Consider the following 17,131-nt stretch of genomic DNA (forward strand, 5'->3'; position numbering starts at 1 on the left):
AATGGAATCCGCTATCTGAATGAGATTATCCGGCCGTTGGTTCTCCCAGGCCTTCAGCAGATTGGCGGCGGGGCAGTTCTGCAGGATGACAATGCCAGACCCCACCGCGCCAGGGTGGTAACGGACTTTCTCAGACAACAAGGTATCGCCAGGATGGATTGGCCAGCATATTCGCCTGACTTGGCCCCAACAGAGCACGCCTGGGACGAATTAGGCAGGAGAGTTCGGGATAACCATGCCCCTCCGGCCAACCTTCATGATCTGGGTCAACTTCTTATGGCAGAGTGGCAGGCCATTCCCCAAGAGTTCTTCAGACGTCTGATCAACAGCATGAGGCAACGATGTGTCGAGTGTATTCGCGCCAGGGGTGGATTCACACACTATTAAACGAATGTTCTAATGTGTAAAATCCATGTTTGACAACCTTCAACTTTGACAGCATGTCATGTGACTTTCTTGTATACAGTGACGTTTATTTGTGGTTTTTGTAAATATGGAACAATAAATAAAAATTTTGGTGTAGTTTACATCATCAATCTAATACACTCTGAAACTTATTTGGTTATAAATTTTTGACCCTTAAATTCTTTTGAGTAGTATATATGTAGTTTTACTGCAAACCATTTAGTTTGGGCTAGGTAAGGCCCTGTGCTGTACTAAATATGTTCAGTTTTCAAGACTATGTTTTAGGTACAGACCTTGACAGCTGTGCCAGCCAGCTTCAGGTGACAGGACTGCAGTCATATTTAAGGAGTCATGAAGAAGGTTCCACGAAATCCTCAAACAGCAGAGAATCTCCCACTGCGACGCAGCATGGCCCCGTGAAAAGGAATGATGTCTCCATTGCACTCACTGGTTCGATTACTCCCACAAAACACTCACCTAGACCGGTCAGTGCCTCGAAGAGAAAGAATACAACTGGATCGCCAAGGACGCATAAGGAACAAACCTTTGAAATTGAAGTAGTTGGCAGTAATAGTAGTATATGCGGAGAGAAAATGTGGTTGCCAAGCACTTCCAGACAGGAACTCAATGGGACTGAATCATCTGAGAGTCTCAGTTCTTCTAAAGTTAAACATAATGGAGGTGGATTGCAAAACTCTCACATAAAGCACAACGATAACACTGCAGCGTTCAAAAAGCACTGTTCATCTGCAGGTCAACGTAGAGGCGAGTTGTCGAGCACACCAAGAGAATCAATTTGTGGCAAGGAAGCAACTGGCAATAAGAATTCATCTATAGGGAAACCGACACTCCATTTGGTGAATATCCCAACAGAAGGAACACGTGAAAAAGAAACAATTAGCAACGACAGTCTCTCTAAAGGTAAAGAAAGAATGCAGTTGTTGAGTACTTCTAGATTACAAGGACTTAAAACGGAAGAAATAACTAAACAAAATCTTTCAGAACAAAAACACACTATAAAACAACGTCCAAAACAGAACCAAACTGTAAAATGTCTAGAGAAAAACATTCATGAACATGAAATATCAAAACACAGTTCAAATGTAGCAGAATGTCTTAAACAAATATCTACAGCGAGACATTTAGAGCAGAAACCTGCAGAAAACCCTGTAGAAATAATGTGTTCCATGTCCGCTAGTATAGAACAGAGATCCACAGCGGAGCAACATTTGAAACAAAGTCCTACAGCAGAACAACATTTGAAACAAAGTCCTAGAGCAGAACAACATATGAAACAACGTCCTACAGCGGAGCAACATTTGAAACAAAGTCCTACAGCAGAACAACATCTGAAACAAAGTCCTACAGCAGAACAACATTTGAAACAAAGTCCTACAGCAGAACAACATTTAAAACATACATCAGCTGTAGAAGAATGTTCGAATCAAAATTGTACTATAGAACAAAGTTTAGAACACCATCTAGCAGCCAGTTATACTGTAGAACAGTCCACTAGAAGTACGAAGACTGTCACGTGTTCAAAAGATGATCAAGCGTCTGTTCGACGTAACAAAGGATATGTCAACTCAAATTCAGCCTTACAAGATGGAAATGTCACGAACATTCACTCTCAAAGCAGTCGCCGTGAATGCACTGAAAAAGAATACATTAAGCCAGATACTCAGTCACATTCTTGTGATCGCCCAGTGGATACATGTGTTCAATTACCGTGCGAAATGCAGCGTCCTCTAGTGGTAGGCAAATGCCTTGAAGACCGAGACACGACAGGTGATAGAAAAATGAATTCTCACGTCAACTTGCAAAACTGAGCATTTCTATATCCATTTTGATATGACTAGATAGGCCTACGTAAGATGTTTTGAAAACGGTTATTATAATAAAATTCGTTACGATATGTAACGAATTGTAATGTTTGAATAGTGCCAGTGTACACTTTCTATTTTAAAATATTTTACGGATCTTCTTAAATGGAGATATCTACAATTTTTCACTGAAAATATCCCATATCTGTACAACTGGTGTGTTTTGGTTACACTTGTGTTTGTAGGATTCAAACCTATTTTCTTTTTAATAAATGTTGTACTTGTTATGCAAAACTGATTTCTGCTCCACAGTTTGTCCAAATATATTAGCAAAATTCCACGTGAGCATATTAATTCATACTTTCATCACAAAATTAAATTTTCAGACGCATGTGCTTATAAAAGCAGATGTAGATTTTTAAATGGACATCACTTTGTTTAATCCAACTCGAGGCATGTTCAGGAGGGAAAGCACTTGCGAACAATGTAGCGACCTTTCACATACCGTAGCCAGTTTAAGGATCCGCGGGGTCTGTAGCACTAATAACAGCGGGTCTTCCTTCCAGGATATATATTTTTTAACCCCCTCGGGGAGAGGGGGAAAATTACCAGGGGAAAGTAAATGCACAGATCACCGCGGGGGCCCCTGAAGCGCGAGAACCATAGCACGTGCTACATGTGCTTCTTGGATAAACCGGCTCTGACCATTCATCCTATAACACGTTTAGCGAACTTTCGCGATCTCTCGACCTCTTGAACATGCCTTTAGATAGTGTTAGATCCGACAATATACTCTGTTTTCAGATGTACACACCAAGGGCGTTGATGACCTGCATCACACGGTCCGATCACTCCAACGTCCAGCTTACTCAACACATTTAGACAGCAATTCCAGCAGATTTTCTGTAGGATGCTGTACAAACGCCACACCACAAGTTGTACTGCCCTCTAATGGAACGTCATTACAACAGTTTAGTAGTTCCAGATCAACGTTGACGTCACTACCAGAAAAAACAAGGGAGAGAACTACAATGCCCGGTACTTCAGTCGATGCATGTCAGTCTGGGAAAGGAAGTACAGAAAACAACCGTGGACATCTTAATGACATCGCTGACGATGTACAGCACCACAAAGAAAGCTTCTCGGTACATGGTGTCAGCAGTGGGAAGCACGTTGGTGAAGTGCTTGAAAATAAAGTAACAGATGGCATGTGTTCAGATAGAGTGACTAAGGCGAAACAATACTCTTTAAAATGGTCAAAAGGGAGAAGTTTAAATACTGCAAACCATGAACCAGATAACACGAGTGCAATGGACAAGCACCCTCTCCACAAAGATCAGATAAATAACGAAGTACACCAGTCATGGAAGATGTCGTCATCTAATCGGTATAAAGACTTGAAACAAGAAACGTCTGTTAGTGGCAGACTGTTTGATGACAATGCCACAGAAAAGCTGCTTTCGCGTTCTAGACACTTTAAGGATGAGATTTGTGTTGAACATCAGAGTCAAAATGACGGGCCACCGACTACAGTTGAACAGAAAGGCAACAAAAGAAAAATTACCGAAACAAACAGTATGGTACGACAAACCAGTTCCACGACAACAACATTTTATGCAGTAAAGAAACTAGTAGCGAATGAAAACGTTGAAAGTTGCAAAAGAAAGAATGCCACTGAACCCGGTTTCTGGTGTGGACACCTATGCTCCCTAAAGTCTCAGACTTCTGTTAAAACAGGTTCGCAAAAGAATAAATCCATCGACTGTAGTTTAACGAGTGTGCATGCGAATCAACGGGCTCAAAAGACTGAGGACCACCTTGAAGAATGTCTGGAAGGAACTAACACCACTGACTCTAGCCGTATAAGAAATGTACGCGAACCACAATACTGTCCAGATCACGATGGTAACAAAGGAAAAGGTCTGAGTCTGAACAGAAGGGCTGAGCCTGGTCATGTGATGAGCTTACACGAGGTACCGAGATATAGAGACTTCAGAAATGATACAAATTCAGCCACTCTGGATAACACGGGAGACTCCTCCGATCCATCCAGTGATGACAATCACCCACTAGCAGGCAATCCAAAATGTCTAAAGTCATTACCAGGTTAGTATGATAACAGGTTTTGATGTATTATTTTGCTATGTAGAGACTGCAACTTAAAACTAGGTACAATGGTGAAAAAGTATCATTTCACATGTTTGGCTCTAAATGCAATAATATTTATCAAATCCATTTTTAAAAAATATATCTCTTTTGATGGTTCATCTCTGTATGTATATTGTGTAACAAAATTATTTGATTCCATGAATACATTAAAAAACAACATATACATAAACATGGCCAGGTGTGTAACACTTTCGTGTAACGTAGCAACTGAAAGTTTAATTTCAGATGATTGATGTGTGAAAATAAGGCACAATACAATGATGTTTGGAGGTCCTGGCATTTTTGTGACAACTTCTTTTCAGACCTGTTGTAAATTAAATGGATGTATTGAATTTTGGAGATCGACAAACAGGTCATAAAAGAGCTGCCCCTACTTGCACGAAAAACGGGTTCAAAAATCAATGTTGAGAGGTTACGTCATTTTTAAAAAGAAAGTAATGTTTTTCCAAAGGCCTTGTTTTAAAATACCTATATCACTCCCTACAAATCCATGTGCTTATAATGTTTGTATTTACATTTCTGCATGGTTAATGCAAAATAATGTCAGCTACCCTTAAATGTGAAGAGTAATATACATCCTTTGTTTGGGTATGAGTATGGGTACTCTATTTACGTGCCCCTATCCAAAAAATGGTTTAGGCTCGCCCATCACAAATCCGACCTCTGACCTCGCCAGGGGTCGATTCTGGGACGGGTTTGTTTAGGTATTCTTGCCTATTGTATTGTCTGGTCTTTTAAGTCAATCTCTATTACACTGAAGTATGGTAGCCTGAAATGCAGGATCATCATCCAAAACATTATTCCTGCTTCATGATTTCATAGATCCCATATACTGTCATGTCAGGAGTAACATTTTCAGCTTCGTTTTAAAGCTCATATTTATAAAAAAATTAAAGTTTTAAAAATCGTATTATGACATTTTCTTGCAAATAATAGTAAATACAACTAATATTAGCATACATTTAGATATAATCACTAAAGTTAATTGCAGTTCTTTTGTCAAACAACGTTTCTCATCAGAATGTAGTTACCTTCAGTAGTTACAACAAAATACATGAAGTCTTATTTAATATTAATAAAAATCCTAAAATCGTATTTGGAGTTGAATGTTACACCCCTGACGTGAACTATCCATAGCATACTTACTCGTAGTGAACAAATGGGTTCTTGAACATTTTCATCTTATTGATAAAGTGCATGTTGTACATACGACAGCTCAGAAGAGATATAAGTTCTGGTTTCATTGTTTGTTAAAGGAATGCTAAAGCAAGGCTTTTGTACTGGTGTGCATATACAACAATACATAATGCACATTATTGCTTAACAAGTATAATCGTATAGTTAATTAATAAAACGGTTAAATCTGACGGCTATTATATATATACGGGCGCAGCCATTTTGTACCATCCCAGTGAATACGCCCTCTGGCGAGCTGGTGGTTACGTAATACCTAACGTGTCACGTCAGGAATTAGTCTTCGAACTGAAGAAACAAAACATACCTGATTTTTGCGGTTGCATCGCAATGTTCTGTAATAATAATCATCCCAGTAACACAGCAACGTGTATATGTGGTTTATTTTTCAATACAAAATAAACCACCATTGTCAAAATGTTGAAATAACTGTATTATATTTTGTATATAAATTAACCCACGTACTGAAATAATAGTCGGAGTGTTTTCTTGGTTAATTGGTCTTTTCTTTTCTTTCCGTGACCTATACCTGTGGTTCTTGATTGGCAGGTGTATATTTAGACGGTCCCTAGACACTGTGTCTAGACACACTAAAAAGACATGCCGCTTTTATTAAGATCACATGGTATTGTGTGATAACCTCAAATCGTAATGGACTTTACCAGCTTTATTACTGTAAGTAATTCTGTAAAACCCTTGATTAAGTAGACTTTCCCATCTAAAATCACAAAACTGACCAATTACGTCGTCCCAAAGAAAAGAAAAGTATCACTTGGGTATCGTGAGTGGTCGTTTTTGCTCGAACGTATCCTACCAATAGGCCTAATAATATGCATTTTTTCTTTGGATTTTTTAAAAGAAAAAAATACTATAACTCCATTTCGTTATATTGATGCAAATTGAAATATATTTAGTTAAATAGTTTATTATACTATCAAGTCATTTATGTTGTTTTACAAGTCAGGTTGACGAAAGCGAAGCGCCTTGTAAATTAGAGCATTTGTTTACACTGTGCATTATAGAGAAGTTGGACCTGAGCTGACGTCATTTGGCCCCAAGCTATACCACCGGACGTCACAAAAATGAAACAAAATGGCTGCCCCCAGTTAGCAGGAATAATCATGTTTTTTTATTAATTCTAAAATTACACGTTTTTCATTTGTTAAAGTGTCATTATGTGTTGGTGGTCCGGGTATGCATCTTTCCAACACATAAGGCTCTTGTTGGAGTTTAGTCTACCTTTAACGTAGAAACCTCACGTGTTCTATGAGCTTTACTTCATGTTTTGTTTTCAGCAAAAGTGCAAGTTTGTTAAAATAAAATAAAATATTTAATTACTACAAGTTTCCATAAAAAATTTAACTATACCACACCTTGTGAATGATATTCCATCAAGTTTGTGTGCTGTAGTTTAGATATGATGTCATCAGGAGTGTAACACCACATGTAATGTTGGTCCATGTTATAATATGCCTGGCAGAAGAACTTGAATATTTTTGTTACATTTCTTCAATGTGTGATTGGAAGAACTGTATAGCATACAACTAAGTATGACTGTACTGATGTTGTTTGTGTTTAATACGAGCAGGGACTTTTTCATTTATAGGTATGCAAATTAAAACAAAACTACCTATTTGTTTTATCTTATACATGTAGATTAAGACTAAACGTTTTCTATGGGTTCTATTTACATAGTACTGTATGATTATATCATATCATAATTTAACCATAAAACAATTACATGAGCATAAGCATTTTAACTTGATATATGTTAGGAGTGTAACAATATACCAATGTTTAACATGTTCAGTGATTAATTGTGGTGCCGTTTGAGAAGATATCGAGTCAAAATTTTGATCATTTGTTCAAAATGATCTGTATTATCAAGGAAACTAAAACGATGTGGTTAATCTTGCCTAACCATTTTGTCACACAAACTTCTTGAAGTAAAAATGTCTCTTTTTTCAAACATCTGAAGAAATTGGAATATTTTGTTTTCAAAATTGACGATTTTAATATGGTTCTAAGGCATTTTATCCATGTATTATGTACTTGGTTAGTTTTGCTTTAAAATCATAACGTAGCTTTTGTTTTGAAACAAATAGGATCTTTTTTTAGTAGAAAGGAAATTCTGGAGTTCATTCAAGAGTAAACCATTGTGGTATTTTCTTTGATTCGTGTATCTCCATAATTGCTGTGGGTTTTCATCATATATGGTATTACATATGGCTATTTGAACCACTTTGAATGTTCAACCCTTGTGTCACACAAAAGAGTCTCTTTTTAACAATCGTCACATATATGATATATACCATATCATACCATACCATACCTTTGTTGTCGGTCCAATGCTGCGATACACCCGCCAACTTTCGTGAGATGCATTTCAAGGTTTAAAAAATCATTATTTAAGGTCTTAATTCACACAGGGGGAGGGACGTAGCTCAGTAGCACAGCGCTCGCTTGATGTATAACAATATCAGGGTCGAATAAAGTATTTTTTCTAGAGAAAGATTTCATTTTAAAAAGATACATACAATATAGCATGAACAAGTGTCACATAGATACCATACAAAACCATACTATACCATACCATGCCATTCCACACCATACCATATACCATACCATATGCCTTGTCATGCCATGTCATGTCATACCATACTGTACCATACCATACAATAACCATTTATTTTACAGGTTTATTACTACGTCAAGGACCATCAGTACTATACGTTCCCAATATTGACTTGATGTATGACAAATGGAAGCGAAAGAAATGCAAAAAGAACAGAAAGAAGAGGAGGAGGAGGAAACGCAAGAAATCTTCTAGAACAAATACTGGATCTAGTAGTTCGAGTGGTACTGGCAACTCAACGTCTGAGGACGATTCCAAACCATCTAAACTGCTAGCCAGAACAAAACGTGTAAGACATCAAATACGGAAAAAGCGAAGATATTTAAGGAAACTGAGCATCAAAAAGGTACGTTTCTCTCATTCAGAGTCCGATACACAAAACGAAGGTATGGACTCAAAAAGATTTGGATCAACTCTGAACTTGTCGGCAGCCACTTCTGATTCGAGTTCGAAATACCCACACATATCATACAATGACCAGCTAAGCCCTGGTCGTGATGCAAATGGTTCTAGGTTGATGAGTTTAGGGAAGGGTCGAAAGTCATCTGGCATTTTGTCGTTGCAAAGTCCCAAATGCGAACAAACTTCCACTTTGTTTTCAACGAAAACTATGATCTTTTTTGAACGAACCAACAACAGAAGGCGATTAAGCAATCTTCCCATCACCAATAGCACACCAAAACTGAATCAAACAACGTTCATAGCGTCTAATGGGGGCACAAAGGAAGAGATGTCTTGGCATTTGTGGAGAGAGGATCTTCTAAAAGAGCCTTTCAAACCCTCCTTAGTCCAAGGACAAGTGCCAGGGAGATGTCAGATCCGCAAACACAAGGGTGCCGCATTAACGAAACTGCTTCCCAAGCTGCTGGATGACAGGACCCTGCGGTTAAAGACAATTAATCAGATCCCGGACATGTCCAGTAGCGATATGTTCCCTGCATTTAGAATACGCAATCGTCCTTCGTGGCCAAGACTAATGGAAAAACCCAGGTGACCTAAAGTTAGGGGCGGAGTCTAGATTTGTTGTTGAGATGGGTTTCGATTTGTTTTAATCATCTACAGCATTCCGAAGTACACCAAAATGCATTACATACATTATATTATAGTATACACACGTGGAACACTTCCCAAGAAATATCCAGCCAACAAAGGTATTACATCTTTATCACTAAAATGAAATACATGCGCTATAGTCACCTATAAAACCCTGGATTTTCTGGGCACTTCGATAGGCACAGTCTCTTCATCTGCTTGTAGAGTACTGACCGAGACGGACTATCTAGTATACCGTTGCGCTTCATTTTGATTACTTTCATTAAGGAGAGATTCAGACGATCCGTGACATAGTCCCAAGATTGCCGACGGGAGACCATGATTTTAAATCCAGTCAAACCTTTAGCAAAGTGTCCATTTGCTGTCAAATTTCGAATGGCTAACACTGCTGATGTCTGTGCTATATAGCGCGTCTAAGGTATAATCCTTAAGGTAACGTCCATAAACAGTTTAGCAGTTACTTAAAGTTGCAATCAGCAAGATAAATGGCTATATTATACTACTATGTACATTTTCAATGTGAAGGATCCACATGTGCATGAACATGGGGTGGGGAATGAGACATACATAAGGCATGCATGGGCCTATGAACCACAATAAAATTACAGAGACACCCCCTCCCCTCGAAATTATAGCAATATTGCAGTACTATTATCCAGCTGTACCCGAAAAACATTTAGAGCAACCCAACGATAAAACATTCGTGGGGAAAATAATATACTCGCACATCCCCACTTCAATAACTGGTCTTACGGACCTGAAATAATGTTACGAAATTATGATGAACTGGATTATTAAATGCTAAATGTGGCGATTTCTTTCTGACCTAGATTACATGGGGGAAAGCGACATTCCATTCCATTTACAAACAAGGCAACAAAAATATAAAGGCACGTCAGCCCGACCAGTGTGTATTCCCATTTGTTTCCTCTTTTAACTTGTTTAGTTGTTTTAAAGCCATCGAACTTGAGCTAGGAAAGTCAAACGTTCGCATCCCCATGACGAGTTTTTAACAACTTCAGTAAGGCCTGCTACGTATACGCCGACGTGTCTCTCACTAACCACTAACAAGCAACCATTATTACACTGTCCAGGGTAGATAACCCAGATAGTTGAAGGTTGTGTCCACGACTTCGTGTTTGAAGCTTGATTGTAAATATCAGCCCGAAAACGAGTTTAAATATTAATCACCACAAGTTAAGGGCCAGTATCAAATTTTGCCGTATTTTTTTAAAAACAAAATAAAATAAAATAAAAATAAAATAAAATAAAAATAATAATAATAATAATAATCAGTGGCGGTGATAGGTTGGAAAATGTTATTATTCCTGTATTCTGTTACATATCTGTGAATCATTTATCAATCTTCATTTTATGGAGGCAATAAAGAATATCTATCTATGACAAATGCATTAAACAAATCCAAGATTGTTTGACTTTTAAAAATATATATACATATTTCTGACTAAGCAGGGCACCTGCCTGAAAACTGCATGGTGCACGTACATGTAAGACTCCTTTTTTATGTTCACACGTTTCATGTTTGATTAGGTTTGGAAGGGTATAAATTTCTTTGTAATCTGCTTAGAATAACCATGCCACCAAAACGTAAACTGAGCATTCTGGACTGGTCGAGCCCTGCCATGTCCGAATGATAGCATATCCATGAGACAAGTAGCGAGATTCCGTGAGCCATTCCGTCATCCATTAACTTTAAGAGCGTTTCCCGATCACTGGCACAGCGAATGGGCTACCCCTCTCAGACGCAGTGTCCATGTGGCCTGAAACTCTTGTGACTAGTAAATGAATTAATGAATGCTCTTTTATGAACAGTGTCAAAGAGACATTTCTACCCAGTGGACACTTGGTATCATTGGCAGGAGCCACGTCTATGCCAGACAGTTCAAAACACAACTTGAAGACTGAGCGCAACCAACCACGCGTGCACAGTGCATTAAGAAACCGGCCGTCTACTAGTGGAATGACTCGCCACAGAAAAAAAGTTAGTTGTCCACAGGTGTGGAGTGGGGGTTGGGATTGGGGGTTGAACGTTTCTTTTTCTTTTGTTTAAATGCATTTTCTGGGGTAACATGACTCGAATCCCCCGCCCCTACCCCCGCTAAATTTTTTAGACACTCGCCTGAAAAGGACACCTACAGTATTCCAGCACATTAGCATACACATGCATACATACATCTATCCCCAACATTCTCAGGCGACCAATATATTACATCCCTCGACCTAGCCTCTCAAAACAGGGATGAAGAGAGAGAGAGAGAGAGAGAGAGAGAGAGAGAGAGAGAGAGAGAGAGAGAGAGAGAGAGAGAGAGAGAGAGAGAGAGAGAGAGAGAGGAGAATATGTAAAACTAAATGTACAAATAAAAAATGTCATATTTAAAAACTATATACATGTATATAAGTTTATTTTATCGAATTAAAAAAAAATAAAAAAAAAAAATGAAAGAATGGAAAGGTAATAAAATCAATCAGTCGATCAATCAATCAATCGTACCGCCGTGCACATGTATGCTTACTACAACTGCTGAACCATGCAACTTAATAATCTTTTAAAATTGGGACAGAATGAATGAATGTTTAACGACACCCCAACACGAAAAATACATCGGCTATTGGGTGTCAATCTATGGTAATGCAAACAAATAAGGTGATGATCAACATCAATATAAAAATTCAAGATTTAAATAAAAACAGTGTAAATGAATGAATGAATGTCCAACGACACCCCAGCAAGAAAAACACACCGGCCACCGGGTGTCAATCTATGGTAATGCAAACAAGGCGATGATCAACATCAATATAAAAGTTCAAGATTTAAATAAAAAACAGTGTAAAGAACTGTGCAAAAAACACAAAAATTACAGATAGATACTGACTTTTACTCAAAATTTCAATTTGTGCTGTATTGGCCATTATCAAAGAGAATGTTACACCCCTGCACCACGGTGAGGTTACAGCACGCGCAGGGGAAATTTGTACAGATTCTGGAATTAAACACACTGCAGATATTGGCACAATTGGAAAATATAGAAGAAAAAAAGAAGAAAAAAGAAAAAAAAGAAGAGGAATTTATAACAAAGTTTTGATATATGATGCAATACCCTATGTTGACGTTGTACACGCCATTTCATATTTTTTGCTAAAATCTTGTACATTTCAACTATGGACTTGTAAGTTGTGCTCATGACTGGTGCCACCGATGGGACAGGATATGCTCAACTTTCGTGAACACCCGACATCATCACGGTTTTTACAGTGATTCATGGGTGAATGTCATCACAGCTGTATCTATTTCATTGAGTGCTATCCTGTGTAAGTTTGGGTTTTTTTTAAGCTTGTCTTGGGAATGGCAGTCCTTCTTCCGGCGATTCCGAATCTCCCAGGGCAGTGGCGGTTCTCCTAAGGCCGAACACATTATGGTTGATCATGGAAGCATTCACGACAATGCCTAATTTTCTTTCAACTCTGCCTAGTGCAAAGACACGATTTTGATATGATAATACGGTTTTGTCGTTCAGGTTTAACAACAAAATGCAATTACACCAACTGTTTCCTGGAAGAATAAAAACCAAAAAAAAGGCCAGTCATACCGACACAAACGATATGTCGATTCAAGCACGATCCACACAACAGTGTTCGACTGTATTTATTAAAGATAATATTGGCCATTTGTATGTCTAGAGATGCTGGTGAACACAGCAGTAGGTGCATGGTTGTTATCATTCAGAGACGTCCTATAGTTGTATGTCTAGAGATGCTGGTGAACACAGCAGTAGGTGCATGGTTGTTATGATTCAGAGACGTCCTATAGTTGTATGTCTAGAGATGCAGGTGAACACAGCAATAGGTGCATGGTTGTTATCATTCAGAGACGTCTTATAGTTGTATCATTCTAACTGAATCGAAAGTTGATCGGTAGTCACCACCCGTTGATAGATTGGAAACAAAGAAAGAAATATTTCATTTAACGACGCTCTCAACACATTTTATTTACGGTTATATGGCGTCAGACATACGGTAAAGGACCATACAGATATTGAGAGAGGAAACCCGCTGTCGCCACTTTATGAGCTACTCTTTTCGATTAGCAGCATGGGATTTTTTATATGCACCATCCTACAGGATAGTACATATCACGGCCTTTGTAACACCAGTTGTGGAACACTAGCTGGAACGAGAAATAACCTAATGGGTGCACCGACAGGGATCGATCCTAGACCGACCGCGCATTAACTACGCCCCCCCACCCCCACTCGGTTGATAGATTGGTACCAACCGATTATCATGATTCAACCGATTATATATATATATATATATATATATATATATATATATATATATATACACACACACACACACACACAGAAACAAGTTAAGCGCCCCCTGTATTTTTCACAATGACTTGTCTTACGAGGTTTGGCGTTGAAAGCCTGATAACATAACCTCGGAAAAACAAATGTATTTTGCAAGAATACATCTTTGACAGTAAGAAAACATAACAAGTGTATCCAGTTTTGAAATTTTAACCATGATTCTGAGAAGAATTGCAATATGCTGTATTTGAGCCAAAAACTGAGGCACAATAAGTATGGAGGTGCATAGTCAGAAACACACCTCAACATCATGATTGATGATGAAAAATGTCATTTGAAGTTCACAGATGACATTCATGACACAAATCATCAATAGCGGGTAAACCCACCAAGTGCCCGGATGACAACTTCCACCCTTTGTCTCATCCCTCCAGTAAGGTCTCACTACACAGATGTCATCTGCCATTGAAAGCCATGTTAAACTGCCCAACTTCAAGCGAAGATTGCCCATAGAACGGGTTCTCGTTGGCACTAACAACATACACCATTGCGAACATACATTATATAAGCATTTATATTCACTCCAAAATTGTGAACATTTCCGTCTCAGTTTTTTGCTATATGACCGCATCTGGCTGTAGTACCGGTCCGAACAGGTGGTTCATTAACTGATTCACTCCGGCTGTCACTTGCGTAATATACCCATGTCCCAAAAGGTCGATGCACAATATTACAAAATAACATGGGCAAAATACAGCCAGAAGGCTTACTATTAAACATACATGTTGTTTTAATTCTTCACCATATCCTAGAAGTGAATATGTGAACCATAACATGTGCCACAATTAGGAACTATAGTGGACCGTGATCAATGAACTCTCACCCGGAAGTGATCTGTATAGTGAGATCTTAAGTCGTCTGATCGTGCTGCATGGGCAACTGATGCCATTATCAATGAAGAGCTGCCTCTAATTGTACCAGAGTCTGTACAGGTGGGGTCAGTGCCTGTACTCGACACCCCAAGATGTCACAAACATGCTCTAGCGGGTTTAGGTCAGGACTCATGGCCGGCCAGGGCATGGTCGTCACAGCTTCAGTTTGGAGTAAAACTGTTACTGCTCGGGAACGATGTGGCCTAGCGTTGTCATCCATGTACAGAGGTCTGGTGGGGAGTGGATGGTTGTCAAAATGCGGCACAACAATTGGTTGCAGGACGTTACGAATGTACCGAACACCATTGATAATGCTTTGGATGGTGACAAGATCCAGCTTACAATCATGTGATAGGCAACCCCAAACCATTACTGATCCTCCACCATACGAAGTCACAGGTTGTACGTTCCTGGGTGTGTAGGCAGCATTTTTATGTCTCCAAACTCTCAATCGGCCATCTGTGACATGGAGCAGGAATCGGCTTTCGTCGTACCAATGGACTCTTCGCCAGGGCCTCAGATTCCATCCTATCTGGGCCAAACACCACGCTAAACGGCATCTCTCATGATTATCAGCAAGAAAGGGATGCTTAATGACCCTTCTGGCCTTCAATCCCAAAACTTTCAGACGATTCCTCACTGTTCTGGCTAACATCCGTCTATTGGGTAACCATTGGCTCTCCAGAACAGGAGATGTAGCAAAGGGTTGACGACGTATGAGCCGAAGCAGGGCCCTGTCCTCGCGCTGTGATGTCATGCGCAGTCTCCCTGATTGTGGGAGATCCTTTACAGCATTGGTATGCCCGTGTTTTCGTATCAGTCTGCTGATTACGGTGTAACGATACCCCAGTTGACTTTTGAAGGTCATGCCGGTTGCATACATACCAATAATGCGCCATCTTTGGGCCTCTGATAACCATCGACGTGCCATATTCAACGATTAAATTTCAACAATGCAAGACAGTGACATTAAATGGCAACAATTGCAGTGTATTGATACCGCATTTTGAGCAAAGCATGGGTGGCATGATGGACGTGCATGTCGTTCTGTTGTGGGACGTCACAGTTGTCATTGTACTCTCCTATTATTTTGAACACCATTCTTGACATATTCGTCACATAATTTGCAGTTTTTACGAATGGGGCTATTTCAGTACTAATTACAGCTAGGGGTGCTTAACATTTTTCTTTGTGTATATATATATGTATGTAATAACCATCTTCTAATATTGATTTTTTTTTTTACAGAAAAAGAAAAAGTCTGTTGTGGAAAAAAAGAAAATAACATCTTGATATTCGGCGAACGTTTGAGCAATCCGATTCTGCGGCACAACCACAGAGAGAAAGCTACTGGAAAGAAACGTGTATCCTGTTCCCCGTTTTCATGTCCTAGTCAGACTTCCACAAGGTCAAGGTTATGCAGAGTATAGTACGGACGAGACTCATAGTGTTCGGGAGAAACAATCTCCAGAAAAAACATACCGTGCAATAGAAAAATTATTATAACCCCTTGCGTTAACAAAAAACTATTTACTTTTTTTTATAACATTATCTATAGATCATTTCACAAGACTAATTTTAAATGATAAAACATTATGTAAACGGTGTTTCTAGTTTGTTGTAGCATATGTAATAAATATCTTTTTAATGACTTGTTGTATACCGTAGTCTGTTTTTTGCATCTTTTTGAAGGTGCTGATTGAGGATCCGAGGGGTGCAGACTTTGCACCCTTAAAACATTCTGAAATATTCAACATGACGTCCAAAATGACTGCCAAAATACACAACTGGCAATATATGAGTATTTTATCACCAATGACCAAACTTTTGATGTCTATAACGTTGTTTTAGGGGTCAAGAAATTCATTTTAAACTACCGTAAGTTGATTAAGGCATTGTAACACTATTTAACTCCAAGATGGCCACCACCAGAACAAGGAAAGTGCAATGCATCCCATTTTAGATCAACTAGGCAAACATTTTGATATTGGTAATTGAGTCGCATGGGCCAAGGGATCATTTTATAACAACATTTTGCTACTAGAAATATTGCATCATCATTTAAATCAAAGATGGCCACCACGAGACAGAACTTGGTCAGATCTGACATTCTATTTTACCCCAAACAATAATTAATACTTCAAATACAAGGTTTTAGTGTGCAAGGAATTCAGTCCTCACATCTTACTTTCTAATACAAATACATTTTTATCATTGCTTGAATTCAAGATGGCTAACAGAATGGCATAAAAAACACCAAAAAAAACCCCAAACAAAAACAAACAAGGACACACAAAAAGAAAGAAAAAAGGACACAAAAAGACATTGTTATAATATGTTTATCATCACCTAAAAGAATGCTTTTGAAACCAGCTATTAAGTTTTAACTCTATTGTCTAAAAAACAGAAAGATTTCAATCTTCGCAGTTTAAAAAAAAAGAAAAAAAAGTAAAGTTACATGACATAAACCAAGTAGGCTAATTCACGATGTCAAGCTTGCTGTCTTAAGCGGAAATAAGCACACAGATTATAAATGACTGATGTTTATAGTTTTATCATTCCCATTTTCTATCTATAATAATTGGATAT

General features: G+C 38.6%; 1 protein-coding gene across 6 annotated transcripts; it reads left to right on the forward strand.

Annotated features, from left to right (window-relative positions):
• Nucleotides 1–626: 626 nt before the first annotated feature.
• Nucleotides 627–16,193, forward strand: LOC121367473. 6 transcript variants are annotated; one of them, XR_005957385.1, is made up of 6 exons: nt 627–2,193; nt 3,033–4,334; nt 8,289–8,572; nt 11,113–11,281; nt 14,423–14,424; nt 15,791–16,193. XR_005957385.1 is itself a non-coding variant. In XM_041491661.1 (6 exons), the coding sequence occupies exons 1-6, from the start codon at nt 663–665 to the stop codon at nt 15,825–15,827; spliced, it is 3,969 nt and encodes a 1,322-aa protein (XP_041347595.1). In that variant the 5' UTR covers nt 627–662; the 3' UTR covers nt 15,828–16,193. The 6 variants fall into 6 exon arrangements, 4 of the variants coding, with proteins under 4 accessions (XP_041347595.1, XP_041347594.1, XP_041347596.1 ...); XM_041491661.1 differs by having other exon boundaries at nt 8,289–9,216; XR_005957384.1 differs by lacking the exon at nt 14,423–14,424.
• The last annotated feature ends 938 nt before the right edge of the window (nt 16,194–17,131 follow it).

The sequence above is a fragment of the Gigantopelta aegis genome, chromosome 3, assembly GCF_016097555.1.
Source record: "Gigantopelta aegis isolate Gae_Host chromosome 3, Gae_host_genome, whole genome shotgun sequence".
NCBI lineage: Eukaryota > Metazoa > Mollusca > Gastropoda > Neomphalida > Peltospiridae > Gigantopelta > Gigantopelta aegis.